General features: G+C 36.3%; 1 protein-coding gene across 4 annotated transcripts; it reads left to right on the forward strand.

Annotated features, from left to right (window-relative positions):
• The first annotated feature begins 357 nt into the window (after window positions 1-357).
• Window positions 358-25,261, forward strand: ACMSD (aminocarboxymuconate semialdehyde decarboxylase). 4 transcript variants are annotated; one of them, XM_056349471.1, is made up of 10 exons: window positions 360-521; window positions 3,980-4,024; window positions 8,840-8,936; window positions 12,457-12,506; window positions 13,813-14,049; window positions 16,317-16,410; window positions 18,058-18,153; window positions 18,627-18,799; window positions 24,766-24,864; window positions 25,088-25,261. In XM_056349471.1, the coding sequence occupies exons 1-10, from the start codon at window positions 465-467 to the stop codon at window positions 25,148-25,150; spliced, it is 1,011 nt and encodes a 336-aa protein (XP_056205446.1). In that variant the 5' UTR covers window positions 360-464; the 3' UTR covers window positions 25,151-25,261. The 4 variants fall into 4 exon arrangements, with proteins under 4 accessions (XP_056205449.1, XP_056205448.1, XP_056205446.1 ...); XM_056349472.1 differs by lacking the exon at window positions 360-521 and adding an exon at window positions 533-612; XM_056349474.1 differs by lacking the exons at window positions 24,766-24,864; window positions 25,088-25,261 and adding an exon at window positions 21,023-23,764 and having other exon boundaries at window positions 358-521.
• The last annotated feature ends 1,569 nt before the right edge of the window (window positions 25,262-26,830 follow it).

The raw sequence follows: 26,830 nt of genomic DNA on the forward strand, positions 1-26,830 counted from the left end.
AGGAGATAGGACAGTCTACCAAGCGTGTATTACATGCTCCCTACAAAGTATTTCAGAATCTAGAGAGAAAGAAGAAATTCAAGTCAGCATGTTTAATACATTTTTCTGATTCAGTTTTGTTGAATGATTTTAAAGCGTAAACAAGCTTGCATTTTAGATTCTTTGTAAAATAAATCCCTTCATAGTGCAAATATAAGCATATGTTTTCCCTTTGCCCTCAGTCAGCTGTAGTTTAGGCATTAACAGGGACTTTCTGCTAGAAGCCTTTGTTCTTTTGGAGAGCCACTCCTCTGGGATTTAGGCTCCCTGGTTGGCCACTGTACCCAGCTCTCCTGATAAGACAGCAGGTGGATTTGAACAGCAGCCAAAGTTAATAACCTGCTGAACCAGGGACAGGAAGGATAGTAGCAATTACACAGGAAACATTTTCATTGAAGGAGTATTTCTCCTTTGATACTTCAAATATGAAAATTGATATTCATAGCCACATTCTACCTAAGGAATGGCCTGACCTAAAAAAGGTAATAAGAGTTTAGATATTCAGTGCCTTATGTTATCAGCAGCTGTTTCTAGCAGTGTAATTTTTGAGAGCAATGAATGAAGGGTTCTGTTGTAAATATCTCTAGGTTTTTGTCTAATTTGATTCTGTTTTCAGATATAAGATATTTGTACTGCATTACTTTGCAAAGCAAGAGTGCCGGTAAGAAAGGGTTAGAAAATTGGGCTCTGTTCCCTGCTCTTTATTCAGTCTGAAGCAATTCTTACATTTTTGCTTGGTTTTTTGAGACCTAAAATTGTCAGATGGTTAGGTATAAACTCCACTTTCCTGATAAAACCAGACCTGTCAGGTTCCCAAATGATACTCACTTTTGTTCTAAGTAAGAGAAATAAGCAAATATTAAATAAGATTAATGTTACCTGAGACAAAAGTCATTCACTTCTTATACCCACAGGCATGAAAGTAATTAACTTCAATGGGAGTGGGGTCACTTTAAGTACAGTTAATTATGATGATTGTTTTACTTTTTTACTTTGTTACTTTTTTCAGTTACTGGAAAGAAGTAGCATATTGTATTAAAAATACAAAATCTCAGCTGTCAGAACACTGAAGCTATAAGTCAACTTGTCTTAACTTTGAATCTTTGCATGGTAATGTTATTATTCAGTGACATAAATTAATTCTTGTCAGTAATAATTTTCATGATCCTGTGAAAAGTATTTGAGAAGGGAAAGTGTCATTTAGGTTTTCATGTAATAAATCTAATCCTTTTCTTAGATTATCAAAATCCATGTAGTCATCTCATTCTTAATTAGGTTTTAGAGTTATTGCCTAAATAATTAAAATCACAATTCAATATAGAGATATCTGATCGCTTTTTGATTCATAAAGGATCACATCTCCAATGCTACAAAGTGTACTGAAAAAAAGCACATTAAACTATATTTATATATAGTTTATACACACATACATAAAGAAATATTTGCAATTAAAAATTGCATTCAGATTTCCAGAATAGTTAATTTTTATAAATCTTTATTGTTTCCATTCATCATAAAAAAAGGAGAGTAGAAAAGAGAAGACCTGAATTGTTCCTTCTTTCTTTATTACGAGTCTGTGTTGGTTGTAGTTTGAATGAACATTCTCTGACGGTAGTATGGAACCATTTGATTTCATTGTGCCTGTCTTTAACGACAAAAGGTTACTATTATTTCAGCCATGCTCTTAGGCATCTGGCACACTAACTGAAACTCTGTGTCACACTGTACATTTCTTTTAATTATTTTGAGGTTAATGATGGCAAACTCTCAAATACAAATATATATTAGCTGTATGTTTCTGTGATTTTTTTTTTAAACATGACAGTCCGGTATCAGTTCAATATTAGCTAGAGAGCAGCTGGAAAATGTAAACAGCATATTAGGAAAAGTCATGAGAAAACCTGGCATTAAGAACATACATAGGATGATTTCTTCATTATTAGTGAAAAATAACATCATTATGCATAAAACCTCCTGGAAAGGAATTTCTGTTTCCTGATTTACATAGGAAGGTCTTTTGAAACATGTATTTGAACTTCCTATTTATAATAATTAGAGCTTCTCAATGAAAAGCTCATATACACTGGATTATGTAGGTGAGAAGACAGATACTTTTTAGAACAATTATATCTGTTTTAAACAGATAGGAGTTTAAATATCCAGACTACAAAGACAGGTTACTCTTGCTTGTTTTAGATTTTGTTGTCCTTATTTTGTTGTCCTTGTTTGTGCAATATCCCTATAAAAACATCTACAAAATTCCATCGTTCTGATTTACATGATTTAAAAAGATTTTTTTCTATATAGAGTTAAAAATGCATTAAATTCACTAGATAAAATCTCTCCAAGAATCCCTTAATGTACAGACATACATCAAGACTGAATTTGCTATTGTTAGACCCTGTAGGCAAGGGTTACATTTATTTAAACACTGATAAAGAGGCAAATACCAAATTTTTAGAAGTTGATTTCCACCTGGTAGGTTTTGTTTCTTCTGTTCTAAAGATTGATTGATTCAGTGGTTTATTAATGGGCCTACAATAGAAAACAACCCTCAGAATTCCCCAGAGTCCTTTGAAAATTCAGGCCATTAACATAGTTCTCTACGTCTCATGCATGGAAAACGGATGAGGCAATCCTAACATACACATAGCATTAAATTTTTCTTTCTTTATTTCCAGTCTTATAAATACTGAACCTTGAATCTAGAAAATTCTATTCTCAAGATACTTATTTAAGAGCTTAGGGATCCATAATAAGTATAAAACTTCATAGAAATAAATGTGAAATAAGTATTGTCAATACATCCAACTGGTAGCTGAGGGGAAGAAAAAATAAGTTCAAAAATAGACTAGTGAGTTTCTCTATTGCCTAAATGCTCCTTGAGCACCTTTAAGGTACTCGTTTTCTGTGCAGCTTACAATTGCAGTTAGCATGGAGCTAGTGAAAACCTGAAAGTTCTCATTAGGTGTCATGCACAAAATGTTCCCTAAATTTAAAAGTTCATATATATTTATAAAAGCCTGTAGATTTATAAATGTAAATAAAATACACATAGCTACATAGCTAAACATGGGTAAATAAAACATACATAGCATCAGTCATTAGCATCTCTGGCTGAAGACAGGAGGCTTGGTTCTGCACAACCTACATTAGGAGAGCTCACAGTGGCATTAATTAATGATTTGTTATCACAGGAAATTCAGGGCTGTATTCAGATTTTTTACAGTTCAGTGAAAGAAATGCCTGCTTTTACTCAGTTTCATTTTAAATGTGTCTTTACAGGAAGATGGGAATTCTGAGCATTGTTTTCAGTCTATTATGATATTTCAAGATTTCATTTATTTCTAATTTGATGATTTATGAAAGTAAAAGGAAATCAGCATCTTCCGTAGTTTGGGGGTTTTGGATAAACAATTTTTAATCTCTGGAAGAATCAGTGAGCATCTGAGCTTCTCCTTTTTAGCTTCTCTTGGCTGTTTAAATATTAATAGGCAAGAGGCTGACCTTCAGTCCTGCTGCTGAATCATGGAAGCTGAAAAGTGGAATCAATACACCTTTGTGCTAATGATTAACTGATCACAGATTGGAAAATTGTCAGCTCAATTTTCATATTGCCAAATACTTGATTTATTTTTTTCTGTGTTAAAATCATTCCAGTTAGAAACTCAATATATTAAGCAACTTCATTGACTTCAAAATCGGTTACTTAAAGATGTTGTTGAACTGGGAACTAAAAGTTCAGATCTACAAACACCATTAGTCCAGTCCAGTTAAACTTCACCACTTCTGAAGTCACTGATGCTGCTCATAGGCTCTGAGCTGAGCATATGTGTGTTTCTCCTGAATGAGGTACTGCAAGATTTAAGAATTGAGATTTTTATTATTACGGCAGAGTGCTAACTAGCACTGGCTTTTTCTTCTTTCTGTTTTTTCACAGAGATACGGATATGGTGGATGGGTACAGCTGGATCATCACTGCAAGGTTTGGGCTGTTTGATGCTCTCAGCTGATCTTGTGTTGCCATCAGGAATACAAACTCACAGTAAATCTATTAAAAAGCAAAGTGGCAATAAGATTGGCTATGTGTTTAATACAGATTTCTCTAGAAGTCTTATCTTCCATGAGAAAAGTAGGAGTGTGAGGTTTATTGGCAAGTGAAAGGCAGGCTGGGTCTGATCTTGCTTGACCTTTTTATTACCATCCACTACTAACTTTGCAAAGGCACTTCTGAGCTACGTTAGTACAATTGGAACATGTCTTCAGGCGCTGTGAGTCTATGCTAACATTCAGAATCCATCTTCCTGGTACTGAAGTTAGCACAATACATGTAATTTACTCTGATGGGGACAGAACTGGTTTCTTAGAGGCTTGATTCTGATCTCAGAGCAGAGCATATTGGCAGTAAATTCAGTGACATTCACAGTTACACAATGTAAAACTTCTGAACGTGAAGTCAAAACGTTGCAGTTTATCTTTCGATTAAACCATTAAAAAAATTACCAGTATTAGTGCTTTTTTTTACAGGAGGGCAAAAGGACCTAAGAGAGGTAAGGTTGATATGGCAAAATAATTCCCTTTGTACATCACTATTTACAAGTTAACTGTACCAGCTAGTTTTAAAGACGTTACCTCTGTTACCATATAATAACTTTGGCAGTCAGATATCCCCGTCTATCTGAAACACCATCACAAGAAGCCAGCTTCCTCCCGTGACCTGTCAGCTCCCCACTCCTAGGGATCTTGGAGAGCCTGTCACTGCAAATGGCATTGGCCTCTGGAAACAGGGAGATTAGAAAGATGGCATTAAAAAAAGGTCTCAGGAGACCTCAGTTCACTTTCCACCTCACTTCATATGTACCCGTCCTAGCTTGAAAAGCTTCATCTACATGTAATTGCCTACCGCAGGAATGTTGTGAGTTGTACAGAAACAGAAGGGGTAGAAACAATGCAAGATACTAGCTAGATAATTAAGGAAAAAGATATGAAGACAACAGAGGCTGCATAGTCAAGAGCGGTATGGACAATGTGGATATAGTAAGCTTCAAGACAAAAGATGCAAATTTAAAAGCATGCGTAGCTCAACAAAGAGTGTCAGCACATAACCCACCTAAAGTATTTGAAAAGTTCAAATAACTGGCTAAACCCAGCTGTGTTATGTAATGGCAGGCTGTATTAAGTGTTTTACAAGCGTTATCCTGTCTCCATCTTCTGACATTCAGACATGATCTCAGTGTAGGAAATTCATACAGAAAACTAGAGGGATAAGTGAGAGAGAGATTTAGTACTTAGCATTTTCAGGGTGACAGTACTTCTCCCTATTTGGCTAACCTTGTAAAGAAAATAGTACCCAGTCTTCTTCATTGTTTCTTTTTTGTGACTTGGGTAATTTATTCATTCTCTGTAGAGATTCAGCTTTTATTGTCTTTAGAGAAGCAAGACTTGCATCTTAAAGGTAACCAAAGTATTTAAATATATAATGCCTGTTAATTTCAGTCGAACTAGACATTGCCTCATCCCTTTCTCATTTTGCAAAATCATACTTCTTTGTATTTGTATATATGCTTATATTAATGGCAGAAAGCTGATAAAATGGATACAACAGTGTGTCTGTTTATTGCAACCTAATGATATACACACTGTAGTCATTCGATAATATGTAAGGCTATGCTGTCAAATGCCTAAGAACCATTTATGAGAAAGGACCACAGAATATGAAGGTTGGGACCAAGATATTACACTGAAATTTCAGATCTGAGTCTAAGCAGACACAGGAGGGAAGAAGAAGCCACTTGCTGAACCAAAGTGTAGATGGCACAGGTACAGGAAGGAGAGAATTGTTAGAGATATTTTTAGCAGCTCAGATGCTTGTTACAGGTCTGATGCTAAAATTCCTTGCTAAAAATAGTTTGGAAAGGAACTTTGTGGCAAGTCAATAATAGCCTTATATACTCGGTAAAGAATTCTGTCTAGCCTACTTCTGTCTGAAAATGTAGCATTAAAAAAGTGCATGGCAAAATAAAATCCTGTTCAGATATGTGGAGCTGAGGAAGTTAACTCTTAAGATTAAAAAAAGCAAAAGCTTCTCGTATCATTCTGTGAAGAAGCATCAGGGTCAAACTGGAAGAAAATAATTACATGCATTTTTAAAGAAGTGCAATTTGGGATGTGACTCAGTACTTTAGTGATGGGATAATTTTAGATGTAGCTTGCTGAACCAAATCAGCCTGATGGACTTAATTCTTTAATATCTCTCTCTTAATTTCCATATAAATTAATTAAAGCCTTAAATATCAGATGATGTTTACCATAGGGATGGAATAGAATAGAATGGTAGCATTCTTCAGTGATGCCCTTAGAAAACTGTGTGAATTATGCAAATAAAAGTCCCATGTCTCTCAATTTTTAGCACTGCATCACTTGCTTTGAAGCCTGAAAAATTTTTACCTGATCCATGTTTCATTCTTAGTACTACAAAAAAAAAAAAACCTCTGAGAATTGTTTCCTAGTTGAGGTGTCTGGGTAATTTCTCATTTTAAAAATATCAGGTACGGATTAGTGGCAGTGCCTAGAGACTACAGCAGTATGACTCGCTTCCCAGTCACAGTGTTGCTGGACCAGATCTTTCTACCCTTACATAGAAAAGCACAAATCTATTCAGATAACCATTCTTTGCTTCTCTGCATAATCAAGTTTGTTGTTGCCAGCATATAATTCTGTGAGCTCAGCCTTGACCTGTAGCATGTTCACAAAGAATCACTTAATGCGAATGAAAACAGCAAACTGTTCAACTAATTCTTCAATGAGAACAGCACATGGCTTATTAGAAACCTTTCCTGTATTGCAAACCCTGTTGCAGGTTTATCTCAGCATTTAAGTATGAGCGCTGTCAAAGCTGCAAGTAAAATTACAGTCTGTCTAATACTGTTTTCAGTACTAGCGGAAGAAAATATGTCTGAGCAGGTCAGCTGCTATGCCTTAGCCATGTCTGAGGAAAGAAGTTGCCAGTGTTCACAGGAATACTCCCAGTGGTAATCCAGTAAAGTCTGCACAATTTGTGTGTGATGCAGTGTTCACGTGTACCCTGTCTTTAACCACACCCCAAATATTTTTCTGTTTATTAGGCAATCTGCAGTAATGCACTGATCTTTTTTTAATGTATTGGAGTGTATGGCTAAAGTAAACCTTTCTGTCAGGTTGGAAAATCAATTTTACATGAAACTGATGTATTTTACCAGAGGTTGTTATCGCTGACTGTAATATTTTGAGTAATTTTCACAACCTGTGATATAGCTAACAAGTAACTTGACAGTTTGCCAAGGCAACACAGTTAGATTTGTTGAAGAGACCATTAAAATATTCATTAGGGCAGTATATTTGTGAATGATGTATGAAGTTAATAACAAATTCAAGGTTAAGTCTGACTTCTCAGAAGGAGGGACAGAAACCTAGCTCTGCGAGAAGTACTGAAATTTTATTAGTTACTTCTGTTTTAGCATACTAGTAGCAAATACTCTGATTTAGCAGGGTTTTTATTTAGAAGAACTGACAGGATCCTAAATAAACCAATTTTATGAGGCAAAGTGGCCTCTGGAGAGAGAGAATTCCCTTCCCAGAAGGGTCGGAAGACTGCCCTGTGCTTAGCTTCTGTTTGCTGTGAAGGTGAAGGAATAGCTGCTGTGTTTTCTCATGTGGTTTTCAATTTTCAACTGCAGTTGCAGTGGGTTCTCTGTCCAGTACAGCTGCTGCATGACCACGCTTACCCATCCCAAACACACAGGGTCATGTGGATCTTCTGACTTCCATTCATTTCCATTTATCTCTGTGGTAGGTTCAAGCAACCAAAATGTACTCAGGCCTTGCAGGTATTGGGGAATTTTGTCTCATCAATTTGTGCAAGTGTAAAGACAGACAGACCAAGTCTTCCTGTTGGCTTACAAGTCCATAGAAGCATGCGGATACCTACAACCGTAACAGACAATTTACTTTGCTTAACGTGATGACACTGTGCCTGTTTAGCCTCTTTGGACAATTGACAAATTGACCAAAAATTAAGTTTAAAAAGGATTTTTTAAATGTCCTTTTTAAGTAAGGGCATCTTTAACTATGTTCATAGTTAACGAAACAGTATTAAATTTCATGAGCTTTGTTTTAAACTTTGGAAGTTTGGAAATTGGTGGCTATGGGGAAGGTATTACACTAATTCAGGTAACAGTTTTATAGTGTGTTTAGGGGGTTTTTTTAGTGTGGTTTTTTTTCCCCAAATACAAATACTTCAATAATTCTTTTTTTCCCAAGGAGAAAATATAATCACAAGACAACATAATAGGTCTTTTGTCTCAGTATCAGTGGTGATATGAAACAACTGGACTGAAATTAACACAGTTGCACAACCATTTCTGTAGTTACTAGGATCACCATGATGCTATTGACTTTAAAAGAACACACACATGGCCAAGGGGGAAATTTAGCACAGATTTAATTACAACCTTTTTTTGAGGTCAAAATTTGCTATGGGGATAAAATTGGATTAAGGTACCTGGTATCTTTTCCAAACAAATGTAGAGTCTTATGCATTGCAAAAGAAAGGGGATTTTTTTATTATAAAGAATTAAATCTGAACTGTAAATGACTGTTTTATTAATGACTATTTTAAAATAGTCTTTGGTTAAAAATACCTACTGAATAAAAAGAACCAAATTCTGTCAGTTTCTGTAGGGAGCACAATATAGTCAAGTGACTATAAATTAGCATGTACTACTTAGTCACATTTATAATCTATGAAAATGTCTTTTCACAGGGACAGGCAAAGATGATGAAGGATGGAAAGGTTTTTAGAGTTATTCAAGAGAACTGCTGGGATCCAGAAGTACGGATTAAAGAGATGGACCTATCAGGTACCTCCATAAAGGAATTTAAATCATTGTGTCTCATTTAGAGTAACAGCACCTTCTCTGATAGTGCATCTGAAAGTGCTTAATAACAATGTCAAAATTAAAAGGTTAAGCATACTGATTCATTAGTTTACATCTGTTGAAAGTCAGCGAAAACTGATGTGCTTTATACTCAGACTCAAATGGGACATATTCCCGTAACTTTCCTCATTTTCAGTAGCAAATTATTCCCCACATGAGCTCATAAATTTTGGTGGGACTTTTAAGACAGTAAGGAACAAGTTGACATAAATAAGGAAAAGGCAACATACATTCCAGGTATAGAAGTGATATGCATAAAAGAAAAAGCCCTTTTGTTTTTGTTCTGAATGTTAAGTTTACTCGCAGGATGTTTTTTAATGTTTGTTTCCTTTTCTCATTTTTTTTTTTTCTCTTTAAATGTTGCAGCTTCATTCTGTGTTTTTGCTAGATGGCTCTGAGCCTAGAGAACTGGTAGAATTACTTTCTCACAAAAGATAGTTTTCCCAATTTAGAAAGAAACTTAAGCAGAAGCCAAATTTGCAATTTTATTTCCTATCAAGTTAGTTACATGCCACTAAATAAGGTCTGTAAGATGGGAGACTGTGGATGAGAGAAGGAACTGTAATCTGATCCAATTATTTTTTTTTAGTTCTTATTAAAACTAATTCCAAATTACTTTTGTGAGAGAAATATTTATTTTTTCTTAGACTGAGGCCTGAATAATTCCTATATTAGTTTCTCAGTAGACATAACTTGAGTATTTTCTCCAACTTTTCATAAGGAATAAACATCTGAATTACGTCAAAGAGCAGATATAAGCAGCATCTTCATGATAATTGTTTCCTTCTTTCGTGGGATAGCATGTTAGGAGATACTTTGGGTCATTCTCTTTATGGAGGTTTACTGCAACACATAACATCAGCCAATTTGGGAACTCAAGGGCTGGCAGGCAATTTATGTAAGCACAATTTAAATAAGTTTTATCTATCTTGTTTTCACCCTGGAGAAGCAGTATTTCAAACTCAAACCATTAGACATTTAATGGGAATGCTGGAATGTCTTTGCAACCTCTCTGAAATATGCTGCCGTGACTACACTGTAATCATTCACTGAGTTAGCTGAGGGATTTTGGGGATTACCATGTCACTTAGCCACAGTGTTGATCATAAATAGCCTTTGGGCATCTTTCCCTTTCAGGTATTTCCCTCAACACTAATGGCAAGTCTCTACAAAACAATACTGCCTCATCTGTTTGCTGTAGACAACTGTAGAATTTCCTGTAGAAAACACAGGAGTGATTTTTTTTTTCAACGTTTTGCAACAGTTCTCCAGAAAAGAAAATGTGTCATAAAGCAGACACCACATATTTCTCCACAAACTAAACAGTGCTTACTTGGTTAAAAAAAAAAAAAAAAAAAAAAAAAAAAAAAAAAAAGCTAAAACTGTGTGTTAGAGCACCATCTGGTGACTTGTGCCATAAAGATGTCCCCTTTTATTACAGCACTGCAGAGATACAGGCATCAGCCAATTAACTGTAAAAAAAAAAAAAAAAAGTCATAATGTTTTTCATTCTTACATTCACCTAACGATAAAGACTATAGGCTACATTTAGTTTTTTTCTGTTTATAAAGCTGTAGCCACTTAGTTGAAAGACCATTGCCTGTAACACAGGCTGAGGTAGATAATACCTAAAATTTTAACCTCCAAACATGGCATAACTTTGGAACAAAGGTGCAAGGAGTTTCCCAGCTGAACAAAACTAGTATCAGTCACTGTAAGGTATTATTAACACAGAGAGATATCTTACAGCTTGATTGCTAAAATGCTTTGTTTGTGCAATGCCCAAGAAATCTTGCGAGTAATAAGAAATTTACCAAATTACAATAAGAATTACAATAACAATAAGAAATTTACCATTGTACCAAAGAGAATAAAGTAGTTCTCATAATCATATGTCCTAGGTCTATTTGGTGTACAAACCTGTGTCTTGATCAGCTCAATAAAACAAGCTATCAAGATAATTCAATAAAACAAGCTGTAAAGGTAATTAACATCATGATTCTGTGGCACAAATCATTACAATTCTGTTGGAGAAAATCTTTCAGTTAATCCTAATCGCCTTTTCTTATTTTCTCTTTTATAAAACCCTCTGAAGACAGAATAAAGTAGTGGGTTTTCTGTGCTGATTCTTCTTCTAAAGCTAGCATCTGGAATGTTCAGCTTGGAAATCTACCTTTAAGGCTTATGATAAATTTGCTCAGAAGTGTAAAAATGGGTTGAAACAAGATACAGTACTTATTGTGGAAAATATGGTAAGAGTTCTTAAACATACTGGTCAAGTGTCCAGTAGCATATTGGTGGATAATACAACATAGGCTGTACTTTGGTATATATATAATTTTGTAGACCTAATCATTAACCCAAATCCATTGCTGCTGTATATATTAATCAGATCTTGTAAGAGGTGCCTGAGTCAGCTTCCCATCTTGTTTCCTATGTAAAATACTGAGAAGGAGGATAAATTATTTTGTTAAATTTGTTAAATAAAAAAAGAGTGCTTTGGCAAGGTCATTGTCTTAGAAGAAATTCTCCTAGGGTTTTTTCTGCCATCTTTTGCATTAGTAGTTTCATTACTAACAACCAAGTTCAATTTTTTAAAGCATGACAAAATATGTGCATAAATATTACAATCAGACCTAAAATAAAAAAAAAGTATAGTTTTACGTATAACTATTTAGTGAAGTCCTAATTATTGTTTCTTGTTAATTCTGTTGTTAATCTGCTAGGTTTGTTGTGTTCATTCCTGTTACCCATCACATACAAAGTTACGGTATAGATTTCTGTTTGAACGGAAACCAAGCAACACAGACTTAATTCTCTCCATTGCTAACATCAAAATTATTTGTAAAAAAAGATTTTCTTACAGTTACAACCTCAGCAGTCCAGACACAGCATGAATGAAACCTAACACAAAATATAGCTTTGGGGAACACTTTAGAAAACATTGTTTGACAACCAATGTTAACATGACATTGTTTATCTTTGAGGTGATCTACATATTATTTATTAAACATATATGATATACTTGACCCCCAAATAAACTTAAGGTACTGTATTCTGTCAGTTTAGCACCACATTCATTTATGTGAGTAACATTAAATTGCTATTTTAATTTGTTGTAGATGTGCATGCCACATCCTTCAAAAATGAAAATACTTAGTTTCACAAATAATCTAGTATGAGTATGAAAGTGTTACTTTTCTTTCGACTTAGCAAAAGTATTCCAGTCCTAATAAACAAATACACTACAAGAGTTATTGCCATGTTCCTTAATTAGAAAAAAAAAATATTCCATCCATGTCACTGTTAAATCAGTCCTTCTTACCATTAGAGCTTTTACCTTCTACCTTTCAAACCAAAGTGCTTGCTTATTTTTAACATTTTATAAAAAAAAATAATAATAATAAAAAGGAAACATTAATAATTGCTTTTTCTTACTCAGGAGTCACAGTCCAAGTCCTTTCCACAGTCCCTGTAATGTTCAGCTACTGGGTAGGTTCCTACTAGCATATTCTGTAATTCATATGTTACAAAATTATTTAAAAATAAATGCATCCTCCTATAAATTAGATGATTGAAGTAGTAATTAGAGCACTAAAGTAAATGGGGAATTGTTCTGCTGTGAAAAACAAAAGATAAAAAAATAGTCAAGCTGTCAGGAGAGCCCACAGGGTGTCCTGGAAAAGCTCCACTCTGGGGTACACTCAGTAAGAAAGAATGAGACAATATTTGTTCTGGGGACCCTGTGGGGATAGCTGGAAACATGGAGAGAGAATTTACACAGCATGCATCCATGGTAGACATATATGTACAGATTCTATGGAAGCTAGACATGAATCAATATTTTCTCATGAAAAAAAGTGTTAAAAGATACATTTGTGGTCTTGTCCCACTTTCTTTTAAATGTGGCATGGGACTTATTGACTTGGAATGCTTTGAATCTTACAATTCAGTAGCAATTTTGAATTAACATGTTCCCTGCATGGTGATCTTGAATGCATCAAAGAAATAAAAACAGTCTGAGAAGAAAAATCACAGTAAAATGCTGTTCTAAACACATTCTCAATTTCACTATTTAGTTATGTGTACAAATTGAGTTGTTACATGTAAACAGATATGCTACATTAAAAATCATTGTGTTAAGCCCACATATAAGCAGTAACACTGATGTTCAGAATTTCTTGTTGGGTGACATATCTTTAAAATTTTATTCTGGTATTTATGAGAATATTTTCCATTAAATATGTATTGGGGGGGGAATGGGAAACTGGTTGTATGGATATTGCAGTTCTTTTCTTAAAATTATGACTGTTACCTCCTTCTAAACATTGGAGAGGTTTGCTCCAGTTTTCTCTGTAGAATTCTCAGGTTCCAGCATCTCACACTTATGTTTATCTCTTCAACTCCAATAATAGGAGAGTAAATATTCATTGGTATGTTTAAAAATTATACACTGGGGTTTTTGCACTGGGTTACGCAAAACCAGAATACTGGTTTATACAGAGGGCCAGGTACTTAAGAGCCTCAGCAGCCTGGGCTTTATTACACTCATCCTGAGCGGCAAAGGCAACAGCAGTTGGAAAAATATTCAAGACAAGAAGCAGAACTGCACCCAGAGGTTTTAAAGCGAGGCAGAATTTAGCCCTACTGGTTTTCACCTATTCAGAACTCTAAAGTAAATTTGAAGTTCAGACTCTGTCTCTGAATTGTTTGCAGTGACATTTATCCAATATCTTCCAAAGGCGATAACATTTGAGAACTATATTTCAATGTACCATTCTGCTTAATATCTTACCAGGCCAAACCTCAGGATACTTTAGATCTAGCCCAGATATTAAATAATGATTTAGCTGCTACAGTAAGAAAGTACCCCAAGAGGTTTGTCGGCTTGGGTACGTTACCTTTGCAAGCTCCAGACCTGGCTGTGAAGGAAATGCATCGCTGTGTGAATGAACTTGGATTTCCTGGAGTACAAATAGGATCCCATGTCAATGAATGGGACCTGAATGCACCAGAACTGTACAAAATTTATGCTGTGAGTAAATTTTTCTTTCCTTATTTGGGGAAATTCTGTCTAAAAATATCTTGGGACATATTTTGGAGTATTCTGCCTGAAAATATCTTGGGACACATTCAGTCATCAACTAAATTGTATAGGTACATTGAAACAATTAAGCCTTCTAACCTGCTTAGTGATCAGAGAGATTCAGCTTTAATTATATATGATAATTCATTGTAGGTTATAGTGATAATAATACAGTATAAAACACTCTGAAACATACTTTATAATAATGAATAACAAAATCTTTTTATTATATGAGTTCTCACTGTAGAGTTGCCTTCTTTGTTTGTGAGGATAAGTGCAGTATCAAATAAAGCATTTCTGCACTGTTTGCTTTTGGGTTCAAGTTACTGTATCCAGTCCTGTTGAGATAATTGATAAAACTCCCTGAGATTTTCAGAGACACCTATAGAGCCAAAGTACCATACAGAATTACACAAAATGGATCGCAAGTTCCAAACTGAATGTATTGTTTATTAAATGGATTTATAAATTGCATTTCTTAAACAGCCTGAGGTCCAGATGAGGGTGGTCATTTGTCTCAGTTATGGGGCTTAATCAACGTACAGTCTGTATCTGTTTCACAGGTTATTATAGCTGTCAGCTTGAAATTGATCCATAGAGGTTATTTTTCAGAAGGCTGAATTTATTCAAGGATTCTGGTAGTGCAGCATCTGGACTATTTTTTTTTATGGTCATATACAGTCAGTTATCAGCTTCCACTCTTGGAGGTGCATATGTTCACAGAACCACAGCATGGCTGGGGTGAGGTTGGAAGGTACCTCTGGAGGTCATCTGGTCCAAATCCCTCCTCAAGCAGGGCCACACAGAGCCAGATACCCAGGACCATGCCCACATGGCTTTTGAATATCTCCAAGGATGGAGACCCCACAACCTCCTCTGGGCAACCTGTGCCCGTGCTCCATCGCCCTCACAGTAGAAAAGTGTTTCCTGATGTTCAGAGGGAACTTCTGTGTTTCAGTTTGTGCCCATTGCCTCTGGCCCTGTCACAGGGTGCCACAGAAAGGAGCCTGGCTCCATATTCTTTACACCCTCCCTTCAGGTATATATATAAATTGATGAGATCCCCGCTGAACCTTCTATTCTTGGGACTAAACAGTCCCAGCTCTCTCAGCATTTCCTTATAGGAGAGATGCTCCAATCCCTTTTGGACTCACTCCAGTAGCTCCATTTCTCTTTTGTACTGGGATCTCTCTCTTATAGCTTATGTTTAACACATGTTGGTAATAACTTCTGTCACTTTTAGAAACATCCCTGTGTAATAAAGATTGTGAAATGAAGTCATGTTTGATAATTAACTTTATCAATCTACTGAGCCAGTTACTGAATTGCTATTTTTGGTTTACAAATGTAGATGGCAATAGCTCCCTATAACCCCAAAGCTGCAGCTTTATTTATGCATGTATGGGTAAATAAAACCAAATTTTTCAAATGTGTGATAATCTCCTTAGCAACAAGAGGAGGTCCAGAAATATATCTGACAAAATGAAGCAGTTAAATCCTGGTTAAGCATATGAATTACTCTAATAACTGTATGTTTAAATTTAAGCACATAGTTAAATTACTCAGTCAGAATCAGAACCCTGTATTCCTTTCCAAAGATGTCAGTCATTCTGGAAAACTTAATATACTTGAATCGAGATGGATTATTGATCAGAATACAGCTAGATTTCGAGCTCTTGGGGTGGATTAGGAAGAGTTTTAACTATTTTTTTAGGCCAGGCAGAGGGCCAAAGGGGACAAATGCAGTGCAACTGCAATGAAAATTCCTGAAAGCAGCTGGAACAATTCTGCAATACCATCCTAAAATGGTTCTTTAAAACGTTATGAGAATTCATCCTTATATGCGTAATGAAACCAAAATAATACTAGTTTGAACCAAGTTTTATACAGAAGGAGAGCTGACAAACACAGCTAGAAAAGTGGGTTTGTACCACATTAATCTGAGGAACACAGGCTTACTAAAAAGGTATCATCATCAGTGTTTCCAATCGTGTAGTCTCAAAAAGAACTTTGAAACTGAGTGAGGGCTTCAGGATATGGCCCAGAGGAGTAAAAATAACCAACTATTGCTTATAGTTCTTACTTCTGGGCCTATTTTCATTACTAGTACTAATGCTTAGTACAATTTTGCAGGTAATCTTGGAAGCATTGGCTAAGAACCAAGATACGTTTTGGTATGATTAGTCAAGATTCCGATTTTTTTCTTTTTGCTGCAGGCTGCTGAACAATTGAATTGCTGTCTCTTTGTGCATCCCTGGGACATGCAGATAGATGGAAGGATGTCCAAATATTGGTTTCCCTGGCTAATAGGTAAGTGCATATTTACTTTGCTTAATCTGCATTTATGAACTGTCCGTGGATTATGCCCAGAAGATTATTGCAAAGGTACTAGTAAAGAGAAAAACTACATGACTTTTCTGTAATTATTTTTTTTAAAACAAATACTATGATTAAATCTGTTGTGTAACTTGAGCAGTCATTTTTTTAAGCTTGTTCAGTTTGTCTAACTTTTAAATACCTAGAAATAAAAATTATTCAGACTGGCAACAGAATTTAGTATTCTTTTTTGTCCGAAATACAAAGAGCAAATGACTAGGGAAAAGTGAATTGTCTCTGAAATCAGCTCCTGCAAAATAATGTGAGTAAATGAAGGAGTAGGCAAACCCAAACATTACTTCCTAGAATTTCTTATATTATTTCTTAGGAATAATATAGAGAGGAAGTAAATCTAAGTTCACATCAACTGTAGCTGAAACAACGTGTACTTTGAAAGCTCCCCACAAATGCAGGGTACTATCTAGTTTCTCTTTTTTCCCCATCTGCTAGGTAAATCAGGACAACATTAAATAACGCGAGGTAGGTTGTACTGTTACCTATAAATGTTTAGACCTGATTCCACCTTCACTTATTCTGTTTTGCATTGTTTTGTTTTGCACTGCCTCCAATAGAGGTGTTTTGAAAAACATACACTATATACATATAATATACGTTCTGCAATATACACCAGAAAATCTTAGTGTCCCAATCACCAGTGCATTATCTTAATATCAGTTAGTCTTTATCAGAGCAGACTCAACAAGATTTAAAAAGAGACTAAATTTATTGCTTAACATACTTAACATAACTTAACATAACATAACATAACATAACTTAACATACTTAACATAAGTTAAATACACTTAACAAAGTGTAATTAAAAGATTTTCCTACTAAGCCTAATAAGGCCTTGCATCTGAGTGTATGGTAAAACATTAATGAAAGACAACATTTTGAGCTGGATAGGTGTTGTTTTTCCCATAGATGAGGGAAACTCAGTTCCTGACTTCAAGCTGGATGTCTGAGGTTAGCCATCTAAATGGTGTGATATTATAAATGTGTCAGGTGTGCTGAGAAACTGAGGCCTGATGTAGGAACCTAAAATGCTGTTTGTTCCTAACACTGGGCATCCAAGTTATCCAGTGGCAAAGAGCGAGAGAGGTTATTTCCAGACTGTAGAAACTGGCACCATGTCATAACTCAGCCCCAAATCTATGTTGGAGTAATCATCAGCATACCTGTCGCACTTTCCACACAAAAGAAACCCAGAAGGACAGGTGAGAAGAGGACGTGGCATATTCCAGACTTGCCTTTGAGCTGGGATAACTGGGGAATCAAGCCTGTACTGCACATTTCAGGGCATACCCAACCTGCCTGCCCGCCGTCCTAGTGGTGTAGGACAAAAACTGGGCTTAGAATTCAGAAGGTCTTAGCTTCCAGTCCTGTGTGCTCATTTCAGTTAATGTTCAGTTCCTTGTTCCTTTAATAGAAATAATGTGTAACCTTTGGCAGCTGCTCTGTAACTATTACTTTTTTGGTAGGCACAGGGCTAATTAAAGAAAATAAAGATAACATTTCAAAGTCAAATAGGAAGATAGAAAAAATAAAACTATCATACAATAAAACTTTTTTTGTTCATAGGCATGCCAGCAGAAACAACCATAGCCATTTGCTCCATGATTATGGGAGGAATTCTCGAAAGATTTCCTAAGCTGAAAGTTTGCTTTGCACACGGAGGTAAATAAGACACTATGTGAAGTACCTGTTCTTTATTTGAGCATGCTACAATTGTATTTTCTGCTATGCCAGCTAATAGGGTTAGCACTTTAAGCCTGCCATCAGCTGAGTACTACTACCCCAAAGAAGATAAGCTGCCACGTCGGCTGCTTGTATGAACACTCTCCAGCCTGTTTCAGCCAGTGTTTGAACTGTTATAATAGCCTCTAAGGGAAATGAAGAGGAAGGGAAGACAGGAGATAGTTTGGGGAAAGGGACAGGGAAGCAGCAGGAGGAGTCTGGGCATCACAGCAGTGAAGAAGTGGGGACAACAAAGAAAGAAGCTAATGAAAGGGAAGGAATGAAAAATTGCTGGTTCAGAGCACTTTCTTTCTAAATAGCTTACCATAAAACTTACACATCTCTGTGGATAATGTGACTTTTTTAGCCCCTGCATATTTTCAGCTTGTGTTACTAAAAATTTCTCCTTGCAGGTGGAGCTTTTCCATACACAGTGGGGAGAATCTCCCATGGATTCAACGTGCGCCCTGATTTGTGTGCTATGGATAATAAGGTGGATCCAAGAAAATACCTTGGTTCATTTTACACAGACTCTCTTGTCCATGATCGTGATGCCCTAAGGCTGCTAACAAGTGTAATAGGAGAGGTGAGTTCTAATGCTTCCAGAAGCAGGTGAGTCATTCTTTATTTAATTCTCTATGAAACAGCAAAAGGAGAAGAGAAGAAAAGAGGAAGAAGACAGCTCATTCACCCAGTAAAATCAGACGCTGAGCTATTATAAACTGACATGTTTCTCCCATGTTGATAATGCTTTTACTATATAAAGTATTGAAATGGTGGTTTTAATCCAGGAAATCATGCTCTGTGAACCTTAGTTCAGTGAGGCTAGTTCCATGTATAAGTTTGGTCGGGATGGGACTGCAAACAAAGACTGCTTCATTTGGAGCCTTGTTTTCAAATGGTTTAATTTTCAAAATCAAGTGTATACTTGTAAATGTTCAGGAAGGGGTTGAAGGTGACATCACTCATGCCAAGCTCCAATGGATCACTACAAATCAACACGAGAGACGTATTTGTGTCTTGATCTCTGGACCTCATGGGGTTTCTGCAGCTAGCAGGCAGATACCTGCCAGGTGTCAAAAACAGAAATGCAGGCTCTGACATTGACTTTCTTGTCTTAACAACTGTATTCCTGTTTCCTGCATGTTCATTTCTAGTCTCACATACTACTTTCTCACATATGGGGCTGTTGCTGTCATCAGGGCCTCTTTTATGACCAAAGTTCACAAAGACAGCTAAGCCAAATATTTTCTTTCTCTCTACAGAAAAGTTACTGTTAATTGCCCATTTTCACCTCTAGCAGAGTGAACAGGTTACTGCAACAAATCTGTATTAGAACTGGCCAAGAAATGACTTGCCTAGGCCAGCCAAAAATAATAATGCAGAGCTCTTGCTTTCTTTATCATGGTACTCTGAGCCTTTGAAACCCATGGGTTCTCAGTTTGTGCTGCACAGGAAATCTGTGTCTTTGAAACTGGACTTCTACCTGCAGCTCCCCTACAGTAGTTGTGCCTTTTACAAAAAGTTTGCATTTGAAGATCCGTGAAACATTCAACAAGGTGATAGCACAACAACAGCTTGAAACAATACTATAGAAAGTTTTTGTAAAGTGTATATGTATGTACACATACAGTGACACTACAGCTCTAAGGAGAAGAGAGAGAATACCTCTTAAGTAAATCCACCATGAACAAAAAAATAGATTTATGAAAGGAGCCCTATAAAATGTGCAAGGGAATGACCCTGCAGCCTAGTTCTGTTAGAAACAAGTAAGATAAAACCCAGGTCAGTTTACTTGTCGAAAGATCTGCTAATAAGCTGTTAGTATTGGAAAGTTCTTATAACATTAGTGGGTATTAACTTGGGTGGCATTTGCGAAGTTCTTTTCATATGTATAGACGTGTTATAGCATATTTTTGGCAGTGCTAGTTCTCGTGAGCACTGCTGGAGAGATCTCTGTGTCAGGGATGAAGTTTTAGGCACCAGGTGTGTTACTAACAAAATACTATGGCTCCAGCCCAATATGGATTTCTTTTAATTTCTGTTACCAACCTCTAAATAGTAAATATATCATGGTCAACAGCCCATGACTTCTTACCTTGAATTGCCTTTTGAATCTAACTGTAGCTTACAGTAATCAAGTGGCTTTAAGTACTTTTGCAATAGGTTTAAAAAATTTTACCACATGATGTGCACTTCCATTTTACAGGACACCCAAGGGCTTAAGGAGTAACAGTTCAGCTCTTGTCTTCAGTTATCTCCTTTACTGAGACGTCTCCCCAAGTCTAGACCATGTTCATCCTAAGTATATTCTCATTCTAAACGCAGTTATAGTACAGAGGGATGAGTCTGGCTCTTGAATTTTAAATTGCTATGCTTAGGTGGTCAGATTCCCTTCATTATTGCCAAGGAAACAAGATCACTCGCCTGTTTCTTTTTTTTCATTTTAAAATGTTGAGAGACATGTTTTGCCATTGTTAGAAAGACCTTGATAAATTAGAATCTGTGTGACTCAGCGTAGCTGAGACTCACAAGTTCTTTTTCTGTTTTGATTCTATTAGGCTGAACTGTAGATGTCAAGAGCAAAGCAGGAGAGCAAGTACAACAGGATGCTTAATCCATTGCTGAAAAACTTAACTTTTTTGTTGTTGTTGTTTTAATCTGTATAGAATGCAAGTCTCAGAGCAGTTCTGCTTCAGAGTAACAAGTTAGCTTTGCATCTGAAGGCTGCTCTAAGCTATGACTGTTGTGGGACGGCTGCTGTCTCTGCACCACACTCAAACTGTAACTTCTCTGCATTTCTTCCTAGGAAGTGACACATAGACTCTGGCCCTTAATCACAATTAGTCTTTGCAACTGAAATTTAGTTGTTTGAGAGGGAGGTTATGGACTGTAATTGGATAATCTAAAAGTCACTCAGCAATAGCCTCTCTGGTGTCATTTGTTTTGTCAACAGACTTCTGAAATTCAGTTTCTTAATGCAATAAATCTGACCAGTGTACTACATGGGATGTTGGAGTCATCGTTAATTCTCCTCTGAGTATTCTGAGCTCAAGCAATGTAACATCGGGTGGAACCCCAGTGCTGAAAAGTCACGAGTCAGGTCCCAAAAACTTCAATGCTTTTAACATTCAGAAGAACTTGGGGAAAAAAGTACATTTTCTTTCTCTGTTTAATAGCCTAAGGCATTTTATCCTTGAAAAAAACATTCGCATCACATTTTCAAACTTTATAACCATGAAGATTAGAAAGTCCCCTCTTTCCAATGAGAGTTGATGTTCTCACATAATACTATTCCACGAGTCAAAGGCTTAAAAAACATCAAATATCTCAGTGTTTTCAGTGCAGTCGTGTGTTAGCAGGGTAACACATACAAGATTAATAAATGCTGGGCTAAAAACAATGTGATTGGATCTTGGGGACACTGTAACTTTGCAAGCTGAAGGTTTGAAATAGGACAGCTCTCTAGAGTATAGCTAAGAGCTGTGCAGGAAGGGCATCAGTGTATGTAAAGATGTGCTTAGTCATGGCTTCAGGTCTTTAGGGAACAGCCATTGCCTGGCATGAGAATGTAATTTGTTCGATTTGAGCTTATGAATATTAACATCCAGTGACAGCTGCGATGAGTCATGCACGTTTCACTTCATCCCTTCTTAGTTTTGGGTGCAGGTTAATTGGAGCCTATCCCAGTTAAAGGAAGCAGAAATACACATTTCTGAGAAAGAATTTTGGAAGACTGCAAAATTGCTGCAGTCCTTCACTCCCCCCATGATGAGATAACAGGAAGTGAATACAAATAAACACAAAATCCCTAATGATGCTGGCTATAAAAAGTGAAGAACTGGGTTGACAGGGGTTTATATGATTCAGTGTATCTCTACAAAAACTTTCCCATGGAGATTCCCTCAAGAGCCATCACCCACAGGTAAAACATTCTCTGGCCAGAAGCTGCAACTGAACTGGCTACAATCTGGCCTTTTTCTGAGATGTATCCTGATAGTAGGAAAAAAGCTGAGATTCAAGGCTTATACAATTTGTACTAATATGAGGACAAACTCATGTCTGATGCTCTTTGAGATTCATTTTAAGATTCAGCTCTCTATTACTGTGAAAAAAGTTCTGTTGAGTAGAAGGGTCCACAGAGGTTAGTCGTTAGCCGGTTGTTCCTTTCTAAAAGGAGAGATGCACTAATCAAGGCATCAAACTATAAGTCCTCTAGAGAAAACTGACTTTGTTGATATACTTTAGAATAATGTAATAATACATCTATTTTGCCGGGAGTATGCTGCAAAGACTTCACAGGAGTTCTCTGAGGCTGACTGCTAAAGACAGTTATTGCAACCCCCATTTTATGGATGGGTACAAAACTGAAGCTCGGAGAGTATAAATGAATAGCCTACTATCACTAGTAGCAGAGCAGTAATATTGCTTATAATTTTTTCTCATTAATTTACAGTTCTTAATTTTACTGCTAATGAATAGATCACATGAATAGCTGTGAAATACTTCAGAGGAAAAGAAAAATAGGATTGAAATAATATATATATATTATTCCAATGAGGGCATGGGATTTCTTTCTGCTTTGGTATAAAGGAGGTGTAAACAAAAATGTACAAACCTTGCTGGCTTACTTAACCTTGACTAATAAACAGCTGGGCAGACACTGTGTTTCCTTCTCCTTTACTTAGAAAACCATTTTCTTATATAAACCTAGTATGCTTATTGGTTGTTTTGTGTTTTTTTTTTAATTGGCATACATTTGTTTTTCATTTCTGAAGAGAATGTCTTGGTATCAGATTGAATATAAGAGAATGGATTTACCTGCTTAAAAGTAGACACATCCAAATATATTTTGTTTAATCTACACTCAGATTGATTTAGTAGGCAGAGGGTATAAATCCTCCTTGTCTAATCTTAACAGTAAGACTTCTATAATAAATTGTAACACAACAATACAGGACAGAACAATAGAATGGGTATCTCTTGTTTGGATTCCGTGTTTTGTACGGTCTTTCAGACGCTCTCGGGTGACATCTACTGGAAGTAAAAAAAAAAATTAAAAAGCAGCAGATGACAAATAAGAACGAATCATTTCATAAAATAACTGAATTTTGTTTTCTTCATCCTATTTCAGTATTGGTAACTGAGTTCAAATATTATAACAACAGTCCAAAATTCATGAGCTTGACTTCAAATTCATGAGACATTTAAAAACATACATTTTTAATGGAAACTGTGGTTTTCAAATATTCATGTCTCCAGGAGATGAAGCTTAAAGGAGAATAGATTTTTGATAAAATCAAGAGTTGGCAGTGTGCATTTTTGAAGGTAGATAAAATCGAGAAATATCATTTCAGTGTGAAAATGAACCTCTAACAATACAGACCTATTGAGGAGCTGCCTATTTCTTTTCATCTCTGATAACAGAAATGTTCCATACAGATTTTTATTGAATTTTCTTTTCACTGACTTGCTCTCAGAAACAAATCATATCATGTTACTTATATTCTCAGATACATGTTTCAAACACACAGCTACTATCCAATCACACTTCAAAAAATACATTAAATATCCTAAGTGAGATATTGGTTTTGTTATTTGAAGCTGAATACTAGTTAAATTAAATATTTTTTATTTAAGTGATTGTAGTAATTCTACATTGTACCGTGTTTTAAGTAGTATCACATTGCAATTATTGCAGCTTCTAAAGTTTCACACAAAAGATAATTTTGATTTCTTTGTATTTTTTATTACACGTTCTTCTCACATATATATATAATTTAAGTTTGTGTGTGTATGTGGGGTCAAGAATTTCAAATTCAGGAATGCAAATCCAAGCATCTTTTCTGAGTTTGGTGGAGAGATTCTTAAAGGAATGTGTCAAAAGCTCTCATACGCATTTTGGACTGCACACAAGAGTGCAGAGCACAGAGTGACCATGAAAAAGAACCAAAAAGTAAAAAAAAAACATAAGGAAAATTCTGTGTGACCTTTATTGGCTATTTAATTTATGGCAACACTTAACCAAGATTAATCACTGTATTTTAGGTAAGCTACTTGCAGAAGCAGTGTGAGTAGCACAGGGGAACAACAGATGCCTTTTTGTTGTATTTCAAGCCAGCACCACAGTACAGAAAATCAATCTGAGCAGGAAATTACCATTTGTGTTTTATTCACCTGAGCAATCTACAATCATTCCAATCGGCCTGGGATTTGCATTTTGAACTTTCTGTGTATCAGAATAAAGATACACCAAACTTTACTTAGACATCACAAAAGACATTAAAAAATACCCTGTACTATTTTCAAACTTAGATTCACCCAATAAACTCTTGAGTCATTGTTTTCAAGCATTGGTTTTTTTCTAATGAAAATTGAAATCCAAAGATTATCTTCATATTCACTTTCATATTAATTAATCCAATTTCATAATTAGTCAGTCCAATATATACATGTAATTTCCTGCCCCATGGTTTATTATAAATTCCAGAAAGCACATGCAACTATATTGTTTAATGTTACTACAAAATGTACGTGTTTTTTTATTACCAGGACAAAGTTATTTTGGGGACAGATTACCCTTTTCCCCTTGGGGAACTGGAGCCTGGAAAACTGATTGATTCAATGGAAGATTTTGACAATAAACTGAAGGTATGATCTTTACCTTTGGGTTTTTTTCCCATCCTTTTTAAGCCTCTGGTTTTAGATGTGAGATAAAACACTGAAAAATCAGTGCAGTTCACTGATTTCTGCAAAGACTGGAAAAGGTCCTTTAGTCTCTTTGCAGCAGTTCATTTTAAAGCATGAGGAGAACCATTTGGGTAAAATACAACTTAAGCACGCACAAACATTTATATGTACTTTGTTTTTACAGGATAAACTCAAGGCTGGAAACGCTCTGGAATTTTTGGGTCTTAGCAGAAAACAGTTTGAATAATTATGAAGATATAAAAGAGACCAAACTTTGGAAATAATGCTGAATCCTTAGGGATACTTCTCTTTGCATGTGCAATTATACAGGGGGGAAATAAATTTAACAAGTATATTACAGTCTGTTGTTATTTCCAAAACAAAAGCAAGGGTACTGGCAATGAGTATGCACAGGTATTTCTGTGCATTTGAGGATTTACGTAGCATTAAAAAATTCTGAAATACCTGCTTTCATAACAAAGGAAAGATTTCATCTTTTGCAGTTGTAATGAGAGTCACTGAATTATATCAGTGTCATGTTATTAGGACTTGATTCCCAAGAAGAAAGAACTGAGAAAATTATGACTTGTATCCAATACTTTCCAGTCTTTGTTCATACCAAATTAACAGAATTTAAAAGAATTTTAAAACAGAATTTAAACAGAATTTTGTTGACGCCCCCCAAAAAAAAAGTATTTGCCTTTATCCACTATCTGAAATTACAGCACACCACGCTTCAGCTCAGCACTGCAAGTATACGCACCGACGCTTCGTAAATGTTGTGACAGGATGAAAAAGGTCTGTGTGAGGACTTGTACTTTTTGGCTGCCACCTACACCACAGGCAACTTACTCATCAGGAATAATTTGATCAATAGGGTTGTAGGTGCAGAAACGATGTATTTGTGTAGGTAATACTTTGTGCATCACTGTCACTCTCAGAATACATGCTAGTGTTTGGCAACGGGACAGGATGGTTTAATGGATCTCTTCCTTAAAAAATGCTTCCTAAAAATAAGGTTGTATACTTTAAATGTTGTAGTGTTAATGCTCTATCAAGTTTGAGTCCTGCTATAGGAATGGAAAGATGGTTTACTTTATAGACTATTGATTCAGATGGGTTATCCAGTGAGCACACAGGCATCCTCCTCCTGAGAGGATTTTATACTAGTCAGAAAAATGCTGATGAGCACTTACAGTCTCCATTCTCATGGGATCGTTTGCTGGCTATGTGTGGTGTCACCATTTTTCTGTTTAGTCTTAGAACACTCCAGGAAAAATAGTATTAGACAAAATTTGGTTTTGTAGCTGTGATCTTATGTCCTGTCCTTATGTCAGAGACTGAACCTAAAGGATGTTGAACATCAGCAGTTTCTGCTGATACCAGCTTCTGTCAGACTACAAAGAAGACTTTGTCCTTCTCTACAGTGTCAAAAAACAACACAAAACAAAAAGTAATTTGTGCAGGTTAATTACTTATTTTCCTAGTGTGCTGGTTTTGGCTGGGGTAGAGTTCATTTTCTTCATAGAAGCTCGTACGGGGCTCTGTTTTGGCTTGATGCTGGGAAGTGTTGCTAATCCAGGGCTGTTCCCTTGCTGCTGAGCAGCGCTCACCCAGAGCCCGGGGCTTTTCTGCCCCTCACCCACCCCACCAGCGAGGGGGCTGGGGCTGCACAGGGAGCTGGGAGGGAACACAGCCGGGACAGCTGACCCCAGCTGACCCAAGGGACATCCCATCCCAGACGGCATCGGGGTCAGCATATACAGCTGGGGGAAGGAGGAGGGGGATGTTCAGAGTGGTGGTGTTTGTCTTCCCCAGTAATGGAGCCCGGCTTTCCTGGGGGTGGCGGAACCCCTGCCCGCCCATGGGAAGCGGTGAATGAATTCCTTGGCTTGCTTTGCTTGCTTGTGGGCTTTTGCTTTACTTA

Source organism: Falco biarmicus, chromosome 8 (assembly GCF_023638135.1).
Source record: "Falco biarmicus isolate bFalBia1 chromosome 8, bFalBia1.pri, whole genome shotgun sequence".
NCBI classification, from domain to species: Eukaryota; Metazoa; Chordata; class Aves; order Falconiformes; family Falconidae; genus Falco; species Falco biarmicus.

Excerpts from the sequence above, each read along its gene's own strand:
- ACMSD (XM_056349471.1), top strand. The coding sequence starts at position 465 with ATGAAAATTGATATTCATAGCCACATTCTACCTAAGGAATGGCCTGAC. Across the intron at positions 12,507-13,812 it reads CTGTAATGTTCAGCTACTGG|GCCAAACCTCAGGATACTTT; the intron begins GTAGGTTCCTAC and ends ATATCTTACCAG. Across the intron at positions 16,411-18,057 it reads TTGGTTTCCCTGGCTAATAG|GCATGCCAGCAGAAACAACC; the intron begins GTAAGTGCATAT and ends TTTTGTTCATAG.